Source organism: Drosophila grimshawi, unplaced genomic scaffold (genome assembly GCF_018153295.1).
Source record: "Drosophila grimshawi isolate 15287-2541.00 unplaced genomic scaffold, ASM1815329v1 contig_1377, whole genome shotgun sequence".
Classification (NCBI taxonomy): domain Eukaryota; kingdom Metazoa; phylum Arthropoda; class Insecta; order Diptera; family Drosophilidae; genus Drosophila; species Drosophila grimshawi.
In genome coordinates, this window is record NW_025062900.1 from 20,573,323 (window position 1) to 20,590,253 (window position 16,931).

The window sequence follows — 16,931 nt, forward strand, 5'->3', positions numbered from 1 at the left end:
TTTAGTAAATGCAATACAATGGCAAATTATATTTATTTATTCAAGTAAGTACTGGATTCAGGAACTTAAAAATGTACATGTATAAAGATTATATATTTTTGCAGAATTTGCCTGATTGTGGCAGCTTTAATACAATTAATCGTAGCGGACACATCAACCTTAGAACGCATCAGGGTAAGTTCCACTATATATTTTATATTGCGAGTTCAATAGATCTATTTTTTATTTTGTAGAAACATCAAGAATGGCTGAATCGACACAACAAACTGAAATCGGATAAAGTGAAGTACCCCAAATGGAAATCATCTTTCGAGCCGGCAAATTTATGGCGCAGAAATAAGCCAGCAACAACAACGAACCAAAATGCAAACATCAATGAGGCATATGCGGAAAACGAGACGAGCTTTGCTAATAGTAATATTAATGCTGGATTGAAGCCCACAATTATCACAGAAACGACGGCACAACAAATCAATCATACCATGTCATCAAAGATACCAGATGCGTTGACGACGGCTGAATCAATTATCGAGACGAAATCCCTGAAACCAGAGTTGGCAACGATGCGGACAACTTTGCCAGAAGTCTCCTCAACTACTACAACTACAACTTCTACTACTTCGAGTACAACTTCTACGACAACTAAGAGGCCCAAGCCGAAGGTGCGACCCTTTCCCAGATGGGCCAATTGGAATCCCTGGAGTGACTGTTCACGCAGCTGCGGAGGCGGCATAATGCATCAGACACGCAAGTGCATTGATCGGTAAGTAACTACTATGCTATATATAATAAGTATATATAAAAGCCTAAAAGAGTGCATGCTGAAGTAAGAATGCGGTAGTCGACTGAGCTCGTCAATGAACACAGTTGTTAAATATATTCTACTTTTATTGCCAAATTTGTTTCTTTTAAATGTTTGCACAAATTGGAGTTGATCATTAATATGTCAAGGTATATTATTTATCGGTTTGTTAAAATTGTGATCTTTTATTGCTATGCTTAAACGATATGTATCTTTAAACGATAAGCATTCGAAAGCAAAACGAAGGCAGTTGTAAACCTGATCTGCACGTGGTATTCAAGAAATCCAAACTTGAAGTCTCTAGCCTTATAGACTTCGTACAGGCGGACATGGTTGTAACGACTCGGTTCTTGATGCTGATCAACAATATATATACTTTATGAAGTCATGCTGCCTTTTCCCTGTTACATACATAAAATATTAAACATTTGATGGTATTCAAATATAAAATGCTCCAATAATTATGGCAAGGATTGGGAAAACCCGGAAAAAAATCCCCAATCGTACCAAAAATTGTTAAAAGTTATTAGCTTAGTAATGTACAAAAACAATGACCCGTTAGATTGAGAGGGAGATAGAGATAAATAACGAGATTAACAAATGACACAAACCAATTTGTGCAAAGTGCAATCAGTTGTGCGTGAAGGCAAATAGAAAGTGGCCAAAGTTTCCCAGGAGGTTATACTAGGTACAGAAAAGTTAAGATGACCTAAAATAAAAGAGGAAGTCTCCAATAATTAAATGATGTTGTAAAATAAAACTGAGTAATGTTCTACGGTTAATGTGCATCGAAAAATAAATAAGAGGAAGCCTACTGGAGACTCGGATACCAGTTAAGGCCAATTCTCAAGGTTCTGAGGAGAACATATACATGAACAATATTCTTCAAAGGTGTTGTTTTGTACAATCTCTAGATTCTAAGAATCAATAAAAAATATATTTGCACTCCTGAGTCACCGAAAATTGTAATTAATTGGTTCATTTTGTATTTATATGAGAGCATTTTGTATTCATCAGAGTAAGTTGTGATCGGTGCAACGTGAATAATTGTTTTGTCAATTTGCAATTCTAATATAATGACGTCAATATTAATGATACACATAAATCATATGGTAAATCGACTGCTTGAGTATGGCATTTTAGAGGCAGGTCACGCGACTTTGATTGTTTTTATCATGATCTGCGTGACGTTCTTAACTACAGAATGATGAACTGAAATGTTTTTTTTTTTTTGTATTGCAATAGGCCACGTATTTATGCCTGTAAGTATAAAGGGTAGTTCCATGCTGCGGGTTTGGATTGTTGACTCGTTTATTGCTACAGGTAGTTGAAAACTGTTCATATTTAGTCATCGTAGGCAATTTTAAACTGGTTTTTACCTTGAGTTTGATGTTTTTGAGTCACTTTACCTGTAAAGTAATGTATGCTAATTATTTTGTCAACATTTAAGATATATGTTTGTATTAGTCGAATATGACTTAAAAGTAAATGATAATCACACATAGTCGATAGATATATTACTCTTTTCTCTAGTCAAATTTCTCTATATATTTTACTAATTTTAAGATTTTGATGCTAATCAATTTTATTTGCTTTCGCTAAATATGGCAATTGTTTTAAATACAAAAAAAATAACACCATTGGTCCCGCTGTCAAGTTAAAGGGTATTTTGTGATTGTTCACTGAGCCAACGTATTCATTTTGTATTTTTCCATCCAACGTACATAAATAATCAATTTTGTGTTTTTATTTATCCACAACTCTTAAATAGATAATTATTGATTTAACTAATCCACTTTGTGTGCGAAGGTTTGCCTCGTAAAATCCGAAGAAATATCTTAATGCGGAAAACCTGTATACCTGTATATAAAGAAGAAATTGTATATTTTTGCCGTTAGTTCAAAAAGAAATTAAGTAATCAGATCTCGCTCTGCTTCATTGCCCCTAATCGGGGAATAACTGAATATTTAAGCGAACCCATATACATATTTTCTGAATATGTTTTTTAGAAGTTCCTATAGCCAAACATTTCAACGGGTATTTTGTACTTTTAGATATAAACTAGATCTATGTCTACTGTTAATCAAAATGATATTTAACGAATATTGGGCAAGTATGAAATTCAAATAAATTTGTGGGTACTGAAGATTTATATAGATACTTTTGCCATACAATAATAGCCATATATATATGTATGTATATACTGTTTACAGGGTATTTTAAAGCCATGTAATGTTGTGTACATTACGCTTACTTGTCTTACTTGTCCCACACTACTTTTTGGACTTGTTTTGAGTTAAAAAGAAATCGCAGCAGCGCGAGAAAAGCAACAAACACAAGGCTCCATTCTGAACAATGCCAGACTTTGTACGCTTGTTTTGATGACCGACTAAAATGAATATAAAAAAAACCCCACCACTGAGAACTGATTGAGGTATAAATACGAGAGCTGACTTTTAAAAAGCGTGAGTTTCCGGCAATCAGCGCGTTCGTTCAAGTTGCTCTGCACATATTGGTTTCACTCCACAAAATGTCCAGATTCGTATTTCAAATTTGCCTTCTGTCGCTGGCAGTTGTGTGCGTCCTGTCGGAGGATCCTTCCGAGGGACTGAACATTCACATTCGCGGCCAACTGCAGGAATACGAGAAGTTCCTGGCCAACGACGATGGCTCCCACAAGGAGGAGTTAAAGAAGCTGATCACCATCTACGAGTCCGCACTGAAGACTGAGAACTACGATGAGAAGAAGGCATTGATCGATGGTGTTACGAAGCAGTTTTCGCAAGAATTCGGTGCTTTTGTCCAATCCCATTTGCTCGATGACGAACTCATCGAGGATATTCACGATGCCATCAAATTCTATAAATCTCTCAAAGTGGGTCCCGAACTTAAGGATGATATTGTGAAAATTGTTGGCCAACTCGAAGCACTTGAGAAACTCACCGATGTTGAGGCGAAGAGGAACGGATTGGCCAACCTGGAAAAGAGCTTCAGGCCTGAGTTTGTCCAATTCCTCAAGAATGACGCTGTGCCTAAGATCAACCACGATCTGCAAGAAGCCATCACATTCTTCGAGAAACTCTTGGCTGATCCTCAGACCCAATATGCCACCGAAATCAAAGCCCTGAAGGTCCAGGCCACTGGTGCCCTCGCCGATACAGTCGATGCCGATGATAAACAGAAGACGCTCTACGAGATCAGAAATCCTCCCAACCCGCAATTGATCGAATTCTTGAAAATGAAATTCGCAGAACTGAACTAAGATTAAAACTCTGTTATCATCTCTCGAATTCATTGTTGATATCTTAAGTGAAGTTTAAACTATGATTTATCATCAGCATTTGTCTAAAATAATTTAAAAAAAAAGAAATAAAGTTAAAAGATATACAAAATAAATTTCGTTTTACAGTTATTTATGCCCAGAAAGATGTTGTGGGTTTATCCAATTCTCTGAAAAAATATGCAAAATATATTAATATAGTGAGCAGTCTCGAATGTATAATAACAAAAACATATTGAAATATATGTTGACTATACATATACTAAAATTATTTATATATATGTATGTATGTATATATATTTGAGGAAGCAATCAAATGTTAAATATATTATGGTTTTCAGACTTTCAAGACTCTTGAATAATAAAAAGTCGAAATGATCTGATAAAAGTCTTAAGTTGCATTTATCTTTGATGTTGTGCTAACCTTTGATTTGGATTTTGCAGAAATTCTACATCAGGTAGAGTATATACGAGTGATACTTGTGTCGGCCTCTCCAAGCGCTATCAGATATGCAATGACCTTCCATGTCCAACGGAATCATTCGATATTCGTGCATATCAATGTGCTGCATACAATAAAGTTGATTTCCAGGGTCATCAATATAACTGGGAGCCTTACATAAAAGGTATGTATGAACCATATATAACCAACATTCATATTTACATATATACACTCGGAAAAAAAGTCAAATTGATATTTAGAAAATCGCCCATAAGCTAAACCCTTGCTGAAAACTAGAAAGTTATTGTTTTTTTTTAAATAATTTACAAATATAAAAACAATTTTTTTTTTTAAATTAGAAAGTTTATATTTTTAGGAATAGAATAAGAATAGATTTTTCTAAAATTTACATACAAATCTAATTTCCTGGTTGTTGTTTTTTATTTATCTTACACAGAATTTGTACATTAGCTTTTTTCCTAGAAGGTATTTCTTCCTAAAATATTGGTTTGCATTTCAATTTTTCAGTCAAAACTATGGCTTTTATAAAGGCATAGTAAAATATAATTTCTAAATAACAGGAAGTGTTACCACCTGTTGGCTCCAAAAGTATGTAAATTTTCAAAATTTCAGAGCGATTTTTTTTCTAAGTGTACATATGTATAAGCATTGTCTATTTTAATCAGAATTAACTTACAATCGATATTTCTTTATCAGACGATGCCGAATGCGAGCTGAACTGTAAGCCGTTGGGCATGAAATACTTTGCTACACTGAACGATACCGTTATTGATGGAACACCTTGCCAACGTCCAGCAGAATATTATCGCTCCAAGTCGACTTATGCGAGCCGCGCAATGTGTGTCGATGGCATTTGCAAGGTGAATGTTAATACTATTACAAGTAGTTGCGGAGATTAAGTTCGCTATCAACTCGAACAGTAGTAGTACCATTAATTAACAAGTAGCCACATTTCGATACTTGTTCCATTAGTTATCATATACCCTAGGACAATTAAAAATAGCTTAAGTGGGTATATTGGATTTGTGCAAAAGTATGTAACAGTCAGAAGGAAGCATCTGCAATTCCATAAAGTATATGTTTATTCTTCTGATCAAGGTCAAAAGCAAGGTCGTATGACCAAACGGATCTCAGAGACTATAGAAACTGAAGTCTTCTAATTTGCAATGCTACGCGCAGATCCAGCTTATTTCATTGTATCGATAACTTTTTTGCGAATATCGATATATATATATATCGATTATGAAAGCAGTACCAAGCTCGAATTTGTATGTTAAAGTTTTACAATTAAGTTATTATATAAGTTGATTTATTATTGATCAAATGTAAAAATTTGATTAAGATCGGATAAGAACCAACCATATCATGGCCCGAAGAGTGTTCTCATCTAGAAATCATTTTCTGCATGCATAAATTTGTGTGAGAACAGCATGATAATTAAAGCTGGCGTATTTATGGATATGTATTCTGCAACGCCCCGAATTGATATATGCAAAAAGTTTGCAGGTTTCTCGCGTTTCTCGGAAGCCGTTCAGTTTGGGTTTTGGAAGATAAATTTGACAATATAATTGAAACTAGTGTTAGTATTTGACAATTAAGTTCAGTGTATCTCGTAGTCGAGTTCTTTCGTCTGGAGCATTTTACTTGTTTTGTTTACGCGTTTGTAAATGCAAATGACTACAAGATCGTGATTAGTTATTCATTGTGATCGGTTACAGCGCACACAAACTCAATTAATACAAATAGCTGCTCTTCTTTATGATTTTGCTATTTTCCATACATTTCTTGGAATAGTCACATCATTTTTTAGTACACGAAGTCAACTCTATGTGTGTGTGTATGTGTGTGTGTATGTGTGTGTGTGTGTGTGTGACTAAACTATCAATGCTCTTGAAAGCATCGGAATAACAACAAGAGCGCCAGCCCGACCAATTGCTTGTGCATGTGTGTGTTTGTGTGTATGTGCACACTCCGAGGTATGAAAAAAACTCTTTAGAAATAAATGAATCGCTTTGCCGAATATTTTAGTAAGCAACGCGAATCGAAGCACGCAACACATGCGTATCCGTGTCTCTGAGAATCGCGCTCGCCGCCGCAGCATAATAATTATATTAAGACATCAAACCAGTTAAATTGTATTTTGAGTTAATCGAAATCCGATTTAAATAAATTAAGTCTGACAGTTTTGAGTATTACATGCTCATCACTGAGCAATAAAAAACCAAATGCTCGATTTAATGCATTTATCTTGTCATTTTAATTAGTGTCATTGAGTGATTTTTACATATTCAATATATATGTGGGATTTCTTCTCCAAAAAACTTTATTACTGAAGTTCATAACTAAAGTGGCATTGTAATTTGTCCTTAAAATATATTCTACAATTTTTGGAATTTTAATTGCTGCTTTTTTTTTTGGCAATTTATCCAAAACACTTGAGAATTACACTTGAAGACATTATGCCTACAAATGAATATAGACATACTATATGTATAATATACAATTACGTAATTTAGTACATTACTTAAATTGTACAAAGACTTTAATTAGTTCCATTTGCCGCCTCCTACAAAATTAGGCCTATTGTGTATTTTATTAAAATCCAAAACTACGTCATTCTTTGTTTTTCACATCCAAATGAGCATTTTTTAATTGATGATTTAATTTGAATTCTTTCAATGACTAAACTAAAATCGGCCTTTGTATTCTTTGTAATGGAATGTTTGTGGCTCTTCTTTGTTAAAGCTATTTTAATTTTACACTTGTGTATATCTCTGGTGCATCTGGTTGTACTTCCAATTCCAATATTCCAGTTTGCATTTGCAGCCTTTATTGACCTTCTGAAACCAGACAAAGGCTAAGAGCAAGGAGTATTATTTTTATTGAATATGCACTGAATAGCATTTAATATTTCAAAAATAGTTATTATTAATATTAATATATAATACAAATATTATTATTTATATTATATAAACAAGTGCAAGATTGAAAGTAAGGTCATCTATTCGTCGTCGACAAGATATTCAAAGGTGTTTACAAATCCATTTGCAAATAAGAATCGTTTAGTTGACGTGCTGGAGGATACTACATGGTTTTTATATTTTTTCATTTCACACACGCTCTAAAGTATGCTACAAAAGGATAGTTACAGGGTGTTATCACGTCTACGACTGCGAAACTATTCCAAACTTCTCAGCGTAGAAATTGGTTTTATTTAGCATGCGAAAGAAATAAAAATAAAACTTTTTGTCGTATTTTATTGGCTTTTTTGCTGTCAGAATCACAGATGAGAATGGAAAATAAAAATGATTCTCTCTAGACAGTATATTTATTTATTGAAGAGTTGAAGATTTTGAAATAAGATTTTCAAAAATTACAATTTAAAGTTTAAGATATAAATGACATGATATAAATTTAAAAGTGAATAATTGAATTTAAATTTAAAATTAATCAAAATAAGATAAAGGATATAATAAATCTGGAAGTAATAAAGAAGTTAAGCATTTTAGGTGATCTTCTCTCTGCTTATATGTAAACTATGTCTAATTAAAAGTATTCTTTATAAAATTTGGAATTGTGACTGAATTGTCAGTCTTGCCAAATGGTTCAAATCGCTGTTCAAATACATTTAAAGGTCCAATTAAATATGAACTTTTAATAATGACAGCCGATCCTTATTTTGGACCAATCAGCAATCGAACTGATTGTCGGAGATCAGTATGAAAATTGATTGGAAATTATAAAAGAAAATTGCATTCTCGTTGGCTTTAAATTCGTGTGAATAGGGTTTGCAAAAAAATAGTTGTGTTTCTTACTTATTTTACGGAACCATGCCATATTGCACATTACTTTTTGCTCATTGCAATAAAATTGATATACCCCTTACACACATGGTAGAGGGTAGAGAAAAGCACTTTAATCTCGAGCTGGTCGCATCATAAACAACCAAGTGAGTCTGGGCTGGGCCAACTGAAATGTGGCCATCGTAAAATTGCAAAAGTGCGTCAAATGCTGCCGTTGTTGCCTGTAGATTTTGATGCCATTAAATTGGAATAATCTCTCGCTTCGGGACATGCAACACGATGATAGCCGTCCGGCAGCAACTACACCAGCAGCAGCACCACCACTCAGCGATCAGCCATTTGCTGTTACAAGTTTATCACAACTTCAATATGAATGTTGGCACTTTAGATTGGATATTGGCATTTTTGTCCCGGAAGTGAATACAAATCCAAAGCTGTTTGCTTTTCACCTTCGCCCACAATTGCTTGTATTGTATTTTAATTGAAATATATAAATATACATATTTTTGTTTCGCCATCATTTATACAACAATAAAAAGAAGAAAAGAAATACATACCCACATACTCAAACAAATATAAATAGGCTTGTTTATATAGTGCGCTGACATCGACTATAAATCAAACAATTAATCGACGCATAAACAGAAAAACATTTAGCAGCCAATCGTCGAGATCACCTTGCATACATAAACATATAATACTTAATAGTGTACTATATATACTATATAGTTGTGCGGAATGCCTTGGCTCTGGCACTTGGCGTTAACTTGGCTGGTGAGTCAATTTAGACATCTGTCGAGAGCTGTTTCGATTTCATTTCATTTCATTTCTTTATTTGTTTGACTCGACCACTGTTTTCCCCGTCAATATGACAAAGGCATGCTTTGATTTGTGTCAATTTAAATCAATTATACCATAAACATTGATTTCATTTCAGGCCTTGCTTGCCAGTGGCTCCATCAAGGGCCTCTATGCCAATAGCGGTTCCGTAAGCTGTGGCGGACTGCTCTGTCGTCCGGTGACTGGCATCTTCACACGCGATCCATTGCCGGAGGATGCGTATGTCCATGTGGCATCAATACCCGCTGGCGCCTCGAACATCTCGATTACCGAACTCAAAAACAGTGCAAATCTACTTGGTAAGCTGAAAACTTGACATTACTAATTAATTATAGTCAAACTGCTCCAATTTGAGCTGAGCTCCAGTTCCGATAAAAAATTAATGGAAACGGCATCGATTTTTGTTCGAAATTTGATGATCGATTGTGAAATTTGTTAAATAAAAAAATTAATTGTTATCGAAAATAATATCGTTGGGATTTAGAAATAACCATTTGAACACGATACGGAATTGTATTAGAAATAGTTTTGAATTTCATGAGCAACCGGAAACAGGCAAGAATGAATAATAAACCGTTTTGCACTTTCCAAAATTATTTGTTATGCTTGGCAACCTAATTAAATATATTATTTTAGTATTTAATTAAATGTAATATAATTTAAATTAAAAATTCGCTGATTTCAAGTCAAGTGTCTGTAATTGAATCATTATCTAAACGAAAACGGCACTATTTCAATTTAATTCTTCGATAAATTTAGAATTCAGTTGGCATTCTTTTGGATTCTTTGGATTGACTGTAAACAAATTAGACAACAATTAATATCTTAAAGTTTCAAAAACGTATTAATCAAACCGAGCAAATTTGCATTTGTTTAAACTATGGAAACAAAATGATATAGAATTTAGTTTATAAGTGCTATTTCCACCCGACTTTTATTTGAATTAAAAGAAATTCCACTTCGACTGTGATTTATTTTTGTATATTTTTCAAAAATTGCATAGTCCTGCGCACTGGCGAACAGAAGAGCATCTTCAATGGCGAAAATGAGGTGTCGGAGAGCGGATCGTATGAGGGGGCAGGAGCAACTTTCGACTATCATCGCATTGATGGAGTTGAGCAGGGCGAGGGTGTTACGGAATGGATCACATGCACTGGACCCATTAGCGAGCCCGTAGAGCTCTTGGTATTGCAAACAAATCGCATAATTGAATTGAAATTATATTATTAAATATTACGATTGACGTCATTATTCTATCTCTCTCTCTCACTCACACGCACAGGTCTATAGTAATATACTGAATCCAGGCATTAAATACGAGTACCTGCTGCCCATCGTATCGGACTCCGAGGAGAACGAGCTGTCGCTGGAGAGTAGCGACGGTTTCTTGAGATCTGGCGGTGGCATGGAGGATGGCAGTTACGTGAGCAGCACACGTTCGGGACGTAGGCGGAAGTTCAACTGGAAAGTGGTCGGTTTCAGTGCCTGCACCAAATCCTGTGGCGGTGGCACCCAATCCCCCATAGTACGCTGTGCCCGCGAGAATCCTGTTCGCTATTACTCGCAGCGCCGCTGCAGTCACTCGGAGAAGCCAGTGCTCAACGAGAACCTGCTGCACTGCAACACTCAGCCGTGTCCTGCATATTGGCGCCACGACGAGTGGGGCGAGTGCCGCTGCCAGCACGGTGAATCGGTTCGCCGGCGTGAACTGAGCTGTGTGCAGGAGCTGGCTTCAAGCATTGTGATCCATGTGGACAAGGCTGCCTGCATGGAGGAGCAGCCGCCCAGCGAGAAGCAATGCGAGTGCCCCAAGAGTCGTCGTCGCAACTTCTCCCGTTATCGCATGCATCCCCACGTCGATTCGACCAATGGCACACATCTGATGCGGCACCGGGTACCCAAGACTGTGGGCGATGCCGTTTGGCTTATGTCCGAGTGGAACCAGTATTGTTCCTCTGCCTGCGGACCGGGCATTCAATATCGCACCATATTCTGCGATCGACCCAAGACAAAAACTGAGCGCTGCGATGCCCGTGACATTCCCGAGAATCGACGACCCTGTGAGCAGAGTGCCTGCGAAATGGGCGAGTGGTTCGCTGGACCCTGGTCACCTTGTAATGGAGACTGTTTCAATTTGACCCGTAGCCGCACTGTGCTCTGCATTAAGAATCAACTCATCACTGATGATGACGAATGCAAGTTGGAGCTGAGACCACAGCCACTGGAGAATTGTTCGCACGAAGAGAATGAGTATTGTGCTCCTCGCTGGCATTACTCCGAGTGGTCGGAGGTAAGCTATAAATCTATACTTAAACTACACTAGGAATTGGGTTTCTGTATTCTGACTTCTATAAAATATATTAGTATAAGAAATTTTATATTTAAAAAAAAATTAGATCTTTTTTTTAGAGAATTTCTTGCGGGAATGTCGGGATTATAGAGAATATCAGTTTTTCGGAATTTTCTTGCCTCCTAGTCACGTATATATTCCTTTTATGTATGCTAATTTATTTTTATAGTGCACCAAATCCTGCGACGGAGGCACTCAGCGACGCAATGTGAGATGCCTGGAATACGATGAAAAGCAGAATGCATTGCGCGAATCTAATAAATGCAGATACGCAGTGAGGGAACCCATCTTTCGTAACTGCAACGCCCAGAAATGTGAAGGTAAGCCTTGGCATTAGACTATCTATAATATATATATTAATAGCATGGTATATTCGAGCAGATCTGAATAACGAACTGCTGCAAAACGATGAAGCTGGCGCCGCATGCATGGATAAATTTCCGAACTGCAAATGGGCTGTGCAGGCGAAGCTTTGCACCTATGAATACTATCGGACCAATTGCTGTGAATCCTGCATGCAGCTGCATTAAATCGAATCGAATCAAGTTGGACATATTGGGCTCTGGATAGGAAAACAAAAAGTAGCTTTATTTGTTGCGGAAACGAAATCAGTGATCTTTATAAAGCAAATTCTAACATCTATTCATAAATGTTCATTAGTACATAATATGCATATACATACATATATACATACATACATATACACATATATGATAAGCATGAAGATTTACAAGAAACATACCTAGCCACAAATTCTCAGTATGGATTCCAATTTTACATACGAGTGCATTTACATTTATTAATACCTTACCACATAAGTACATTAAAGCGTAAAAACAATAATAATAACAGTCTACTAAACATATCTCACAAACGAAAAATGTTGACCTGAAGTTGATGGAAGTGCCACACTTAAAGATATTATATAAATTTCTTTTAACTTTATAATATGAACTGCATTTTTTACTTATGTATACAATGGGTTTAGTTTGAGTATCAGGTTAATTTGCATTAATTTGTAAATGTTTATATGGACATATAAATTCCACAAATTAGATGCTCAGATTAAAGTTAAAATTTTATATATTATAATTTAAAAAAGGAACGAAAATATGATGGCATTTATTCGTTGATAAGGAATTTCTATCGTTTTTATTCGATGGGATGAAAGTCTGGTCTTTGAGATAGCCAGCCCATAATGGGAATATTTTCGTTCTGTAAAAGTTATTTAGCGGTATTCGCTGAATGTTTAATGTCATTGTAGTGAAAATAAGTATACTTTACAGGAATATTCCTCTTTCTAAAATGTAAAAATACTAAAACTAGTCTATGCTGTCATTATTTCACTTTAATCTAGCTTCTATCTCTGCTCTTCCAAAAACACAAGTTTTCAAGATTTGACAGGCCACAGAGCAAAGCTTCATTGAATCTTCACGAGATTAGTTTTCTATCTGCTTTGTTTATTTCCATACAAAAAAAGAACATACTCTTTTTTACAATGGGCCACTTTTTATTTAAATTATCATGTATATTCTAGTCAAAAGCTAAACAGGCTCATTGATTATTACTTCAGTCGGTTGATAACCGAAATTGTTAAATATGCAGCCTGTCTGCAAGTATAAGGATAAAAGTAAGCTTTGCGCCAATTGGTTTAATCAGATTTGCGCCGAATGCCGATCGCAGTTCCCAAGAACCAGTGTTAATAAACCCGCAAAAGAACAAGCGGGGGACGGGTTAATAAGCGCGCAGGATTGTTACAAATCGATAAGAAGAGGTGCGGAATCCCTTAATAACAATCCGTATGGTAAAGATGATATTTGGTGGAAAGTGCCACTTGCCTTACTCATTTTCGGGTGTATTCTGCTGCTTTTAATGGTAATTTGCTTTGGTTGCCAAAAAGTTGTCCAGAAAATATCAAATCGGGTACCAAATGCAGTCGACTTGGAGGTTTGTGCGAGTCCAAAGAAAAAGTCGGCTTTTTGGAATACAGAAAAATTAACAAAATAAATCGGCAGCTGCAAATATTGTTACTTACATAATGACCCATGTAATCGCTCAATCTCTAATATTATTTAAATATTTACACAAATGTACGTATTTGAATATTAAATTACATATGAAATGGATTTATTGTGTTTTATTATCGCATTTATTTAACGTGAACTTGTCACGCAATAAATCACAATGATAAATGAATCGACTAATAAATACCACTTAGCACGAATCCAGATTTATATTTACATTGATTTATATTAAAGCACATAAAACTTTATTTGTGTTTGTATAATCCATATTTATAAGCATATTTAAATAGATAATTATCGTTGGCTATTCATTATTTTGATTCAACGAGCCTGACCGCATAAAATACCCGATTGGTAAAATGTGGAATATAGAGTATTGAAATAGGTCTTTAAAGTGTTATTCACTTGCAATGCTGAACACACTTCGTTTTAGAGCTCCAAAACTGTCTAACCATGATATTTACTTTTATATCTCTGTACTTTAATACATGTTGTATTCATGGATTTCGTTACTTGGTCAATAGTATGTTAATTTTGCTTGAGAGGTATATATATAATGTGTGTCTAGTGCATTTTTGACAGACTAATAATGAAATACATTTCAGATTATTGTGGTTAATTCTATTGGTCTTATCTATATATTACTGCATTATCTCCTGTTTATCTTCGGTGGAACGTTTCCAAACGAAGAGCACCCACATCGGTCTTGAGCGGAACTCCTATTACTTCAAAACTTCGATGCCCGCCGTAACAATGTACTCATTTTGCATACTACATTTCTATACATAACTGACTGTATTTATTACTTACTTTTAGCTGTCCTATGCAACGTCTAAATAAGACATTTTTTGATCAATATTGCCTGTAAGAGTTATAAATGGGTTCACTCAAAAAAAAATCGACCAACATTTTGTAAATTCGCCGTTATCTTTTCTTGACTCAAGGGTACACATTTAAAAAAAAAAAATTAAATTTTTCCTAAAGATATCTGTCGAAAAATAACATTTAATTGACCTTTCCCGAATTTCAGAAAAGATTTTTCTTTAAATAACGGTAGAAAGCTGCTAGATTTTTCATAAAATTTGTATAGTTAAAATATTAATATTTTAATATTATTTTATAAAATAGGTCGATTTTTGATGTTGTCATTGTCGAATTTCAAACTAATAATTTCTTCACTCAATTTCAGTGGCAAGGTTAAAGGCAAAGCTAAGGATGAGCTCTTTGACTTTTTGGAAAATTTGGCCAATTCCACGTATACGAATTTTAAAGATATTCCACAATACGATAGTATTGATGATTCGCTGCAAAAATTGGATATTGAACCCAAAGACTATATGAAATTAATTTACAATCTCACGTACGACGGCACCTATGAACCCATTGAGAAGCTGCGAATTCGCTGCGTTGATGGCCAGGTGATCCTCAAGGTGAGACAGATACTCACCGAGTTTGGATTGTGTTACCTGTGCAGCTCATACTTGGGTGAGGAATATAGCTCACGTTACTTAATCTTCGGCATGTACCCGGAATCCAATAAGCACCTAACAAGTCAGCAAGTTGTGGATGTTAAAAGAGCCACATTCTTTGACAAGGATGTGGGATTCACATTAATGGGCTTCGATGTTACTGCAATCGATGTACGTATCTAAAACATTGTTTTGTTTTCAAAACAAAGATGGAATAATACTTTTTTTTTAGAGTTATATACATTCTGCTTTTGAGGTGATGAAAGTGGATAATAATTTTGGATACTCGCCCGAAGGTGCTGCCTATGAGCCTGAGGTCGAAGAAATTGTTGCTGATGCCGAACTCGAGACGTAAGAACATAAATTTTGATGTATAACAATTTGCAATGGTCTCAAGTATTTTCAATTTACAGCGAAACTTCTATAAAACAGAGAAAATGCCGATACTATCATGAATCGAATCTGACGCATTATCCATTTTATACCAAAAATACTTGCCTGCAGGAGTGTCGCATTAACTTGGCCTATAGGGTTTGTAAATGTATTCCCCACTTTTATCCCAATCGCAGTAAGTTAATCACTTTTAAATGCTGCTTTAATTGCTGCTTATGTACATCATTATTTTCATATTTTTAGTTGCGAATCCAAAACCTGTATGCTCCTACAAAATATTAAAGTCTTGTTTTGCCAACCATGCCGGTAAGATATATATATATATTGTCAAGTATAATGAGCAAATAACGCATATATCATTTTATTTTACAGGTTATTTCCTAAAATTTTACGAAAATGATATTGATGAGAAACCAGCAATCTGTTACTGTGAGCAGAATTGTATAGACGCTGTGATCAAGCTGAAAAGTGCTCTGGTATTATATTATTACGTAGATATATACTATATATATTATAGACATCATTATTTTTTATTTGTAGGCCATGCGGGGCGCTAAGCAGTTGCTTGGCAGTATGGGGAAGTTCGTTTTCCATGAACACTTGGCCAAGGAATCAATTCAAGCGGCAAGTCATCTTTTCGTTTACGGATCTTTTGGGTAAAACTAATATAGTATAGATGCGGTTATATGTTCATGACTGATAACACTGTTTTTTTATAGTTGCCATTGGCGGCACTGCGGGTCTATTTCTGGGTTTCAGCGTCTTGGGCCTAGTTGAATTCATCTACTTTTTTACGCTGCGTTTACTTTGGCACTTGCTTGGATATAAAATTTAAAATCATACATTTCGTTCCATTAATGACATAAGCATAACATATATGTATGTACCTTTACAAATTATCGCAAGTATGACAAAATAAATTAAAAACAGATTTACAAAAGTCAGCATTTTATTCTATTTGGGGTGGGTAAAAACAGAAATACTTTTTTTTATTGCTAATCGGGTATCTAGAGGTTAAAAAGAAATAGTACAAAATATTAGTTTTTAGCGGCAGAATTTTAAAGTGGTGATGAATTCCCAAATTATCAAAAAAAAAAACACATTTGATATAAAAAAAAATTAATTTGAATTGCTTTTTCTAATATTAGTTTAAAAAAATACAAAAATAAAAGAAAATTTTGATTAAATCAACTTATCCAACCAACATGATATAATTTCTTGGCCACAGGTATAAATGCAGTTAACGCATTGTAAAAAAAGATTCGTTGCCATCGCTATCAATTGAGGTAATTGAGTTTACAAACCATTAAACTGAAAAAGAACAGGTTTGTTCTTAATCTAATTTCATGCGAATCAATATTAAGTCCCCGATTCATCTTGTTTTTTACAAAACATAAAAGATATACAAGAAGATGTAAAACTACTCGATCAATTTTTTCATATGTAGCCAATTCAAAAGAGAAAGCTGAGAAAGAAAAAGCAGTTCTGATTAGTCGAATCCCGACAC

At 35.0% G+C, this 16,931-nt stretch overlaps 2 protein-coding genes and 1 long non-coding RNA gene across 4 annotated transcripts; 2 read left to right on the forward strand and 1 right to left on the reverse strand.

The window, feature by feature from the left end:
* Positions 1-3: 3 nt before the first annotated feature.
* LOC6566717 (thrombospondin type-1 domain-containing protein 4-like) lies at positions 4-12,492 on the forward strand. 2 transcript variants are annotated; one of them, XM_032739209.2, is made up of 10 exons: positions 4-44; positions 105-174; positions 234-763; positions 4,527-4,708; positions 5,242-5,405; positions 9,286-9,487; positions 10,192-10,373; positions 10,471-11,478; positions 11,708-11,858; positions 11,920-12,492. In XM_032739209.2, exons 1-10 carry the CDS (start codon positions 19-21, stop codon positions 12,066-12,068), a joined length of 2,664 nt encoding a protein of 887 aa, XP_032595100.2. In that variant the 5' UTR covers positions 4-18; the 3' UTR covers positions 12,069-12,492. The 2 variants fall into 2 exon arrangements, with proteins under 2 accessions (XP_032595100.2, XP_032595099.1); XM_032739208.2 differs by lacking the exons at positions 4-44; positions 105-174; positions 234-763; positions 4,527-4,708; positions 5,242-5,405 and adding an exon at positions 8,918-9,122.
* Positions 4,113-5,281, reverse strand: LOC116805678. The gene is made up of 3 exons (XR_004365331.1): positions 5,222-5,281; positions 4,507-4,696; positions 4,113-4,252 (listed from the first exon to the last, which is right to left on the reverse strand). It is a non-coding gene; the product is annotated as an uncharacterized LOC116805678 (long non-coding RNA).
* A 1,523-nt stretch (positions 12,493-14,015) lies between the features above and the next one.
* Positions 14,016-16,324, forward strand: LOC6566718 (sodium channel protein Nach). The gene is given in 11 exon segments (XM_043214425.1): positions 14,016-14,107; positions 14,168-14,317; positions 14,379-14,426; positions 14,752-15,202; positions 15,264-15,382; positions 15,445-15,599; positions 15,668-15,730; positions 15,797-15,900; positions 15,965-16,000; positions 16,002-16,080; positions 16,144-16,324. Coding segments are annotated over 11 exon segments (1,413 nt in total). The 3' UTR covers positions 16,260-16,324.
* The last annotated feature ends 607 nt before the right edge of the window (positions 16,325-16,931 follow it).

Bases quoted from the DNA above. Each gene is read 5' to 3' on its own strand.
- LOC6566717 (XM_032739209.2), top strand. From the start codon at position 19: ATGGCAAATTATATTTATTTATTCAA. The intron at 5,406-9,285 runs GTGAATGTTAAT...ATTTCATTTCAG, and splicing joins GTGTCGATGGCATTTGCAAG to GCCTTGCTTGCCAGTGGCTC. The intron at 10,374-10,470 runs GTATTGCAAACA...TCACACGCACAG, and splicing joins GCGAGCCCGTAGAGCTCTTG to GTCTATAGTAATATACTGAA.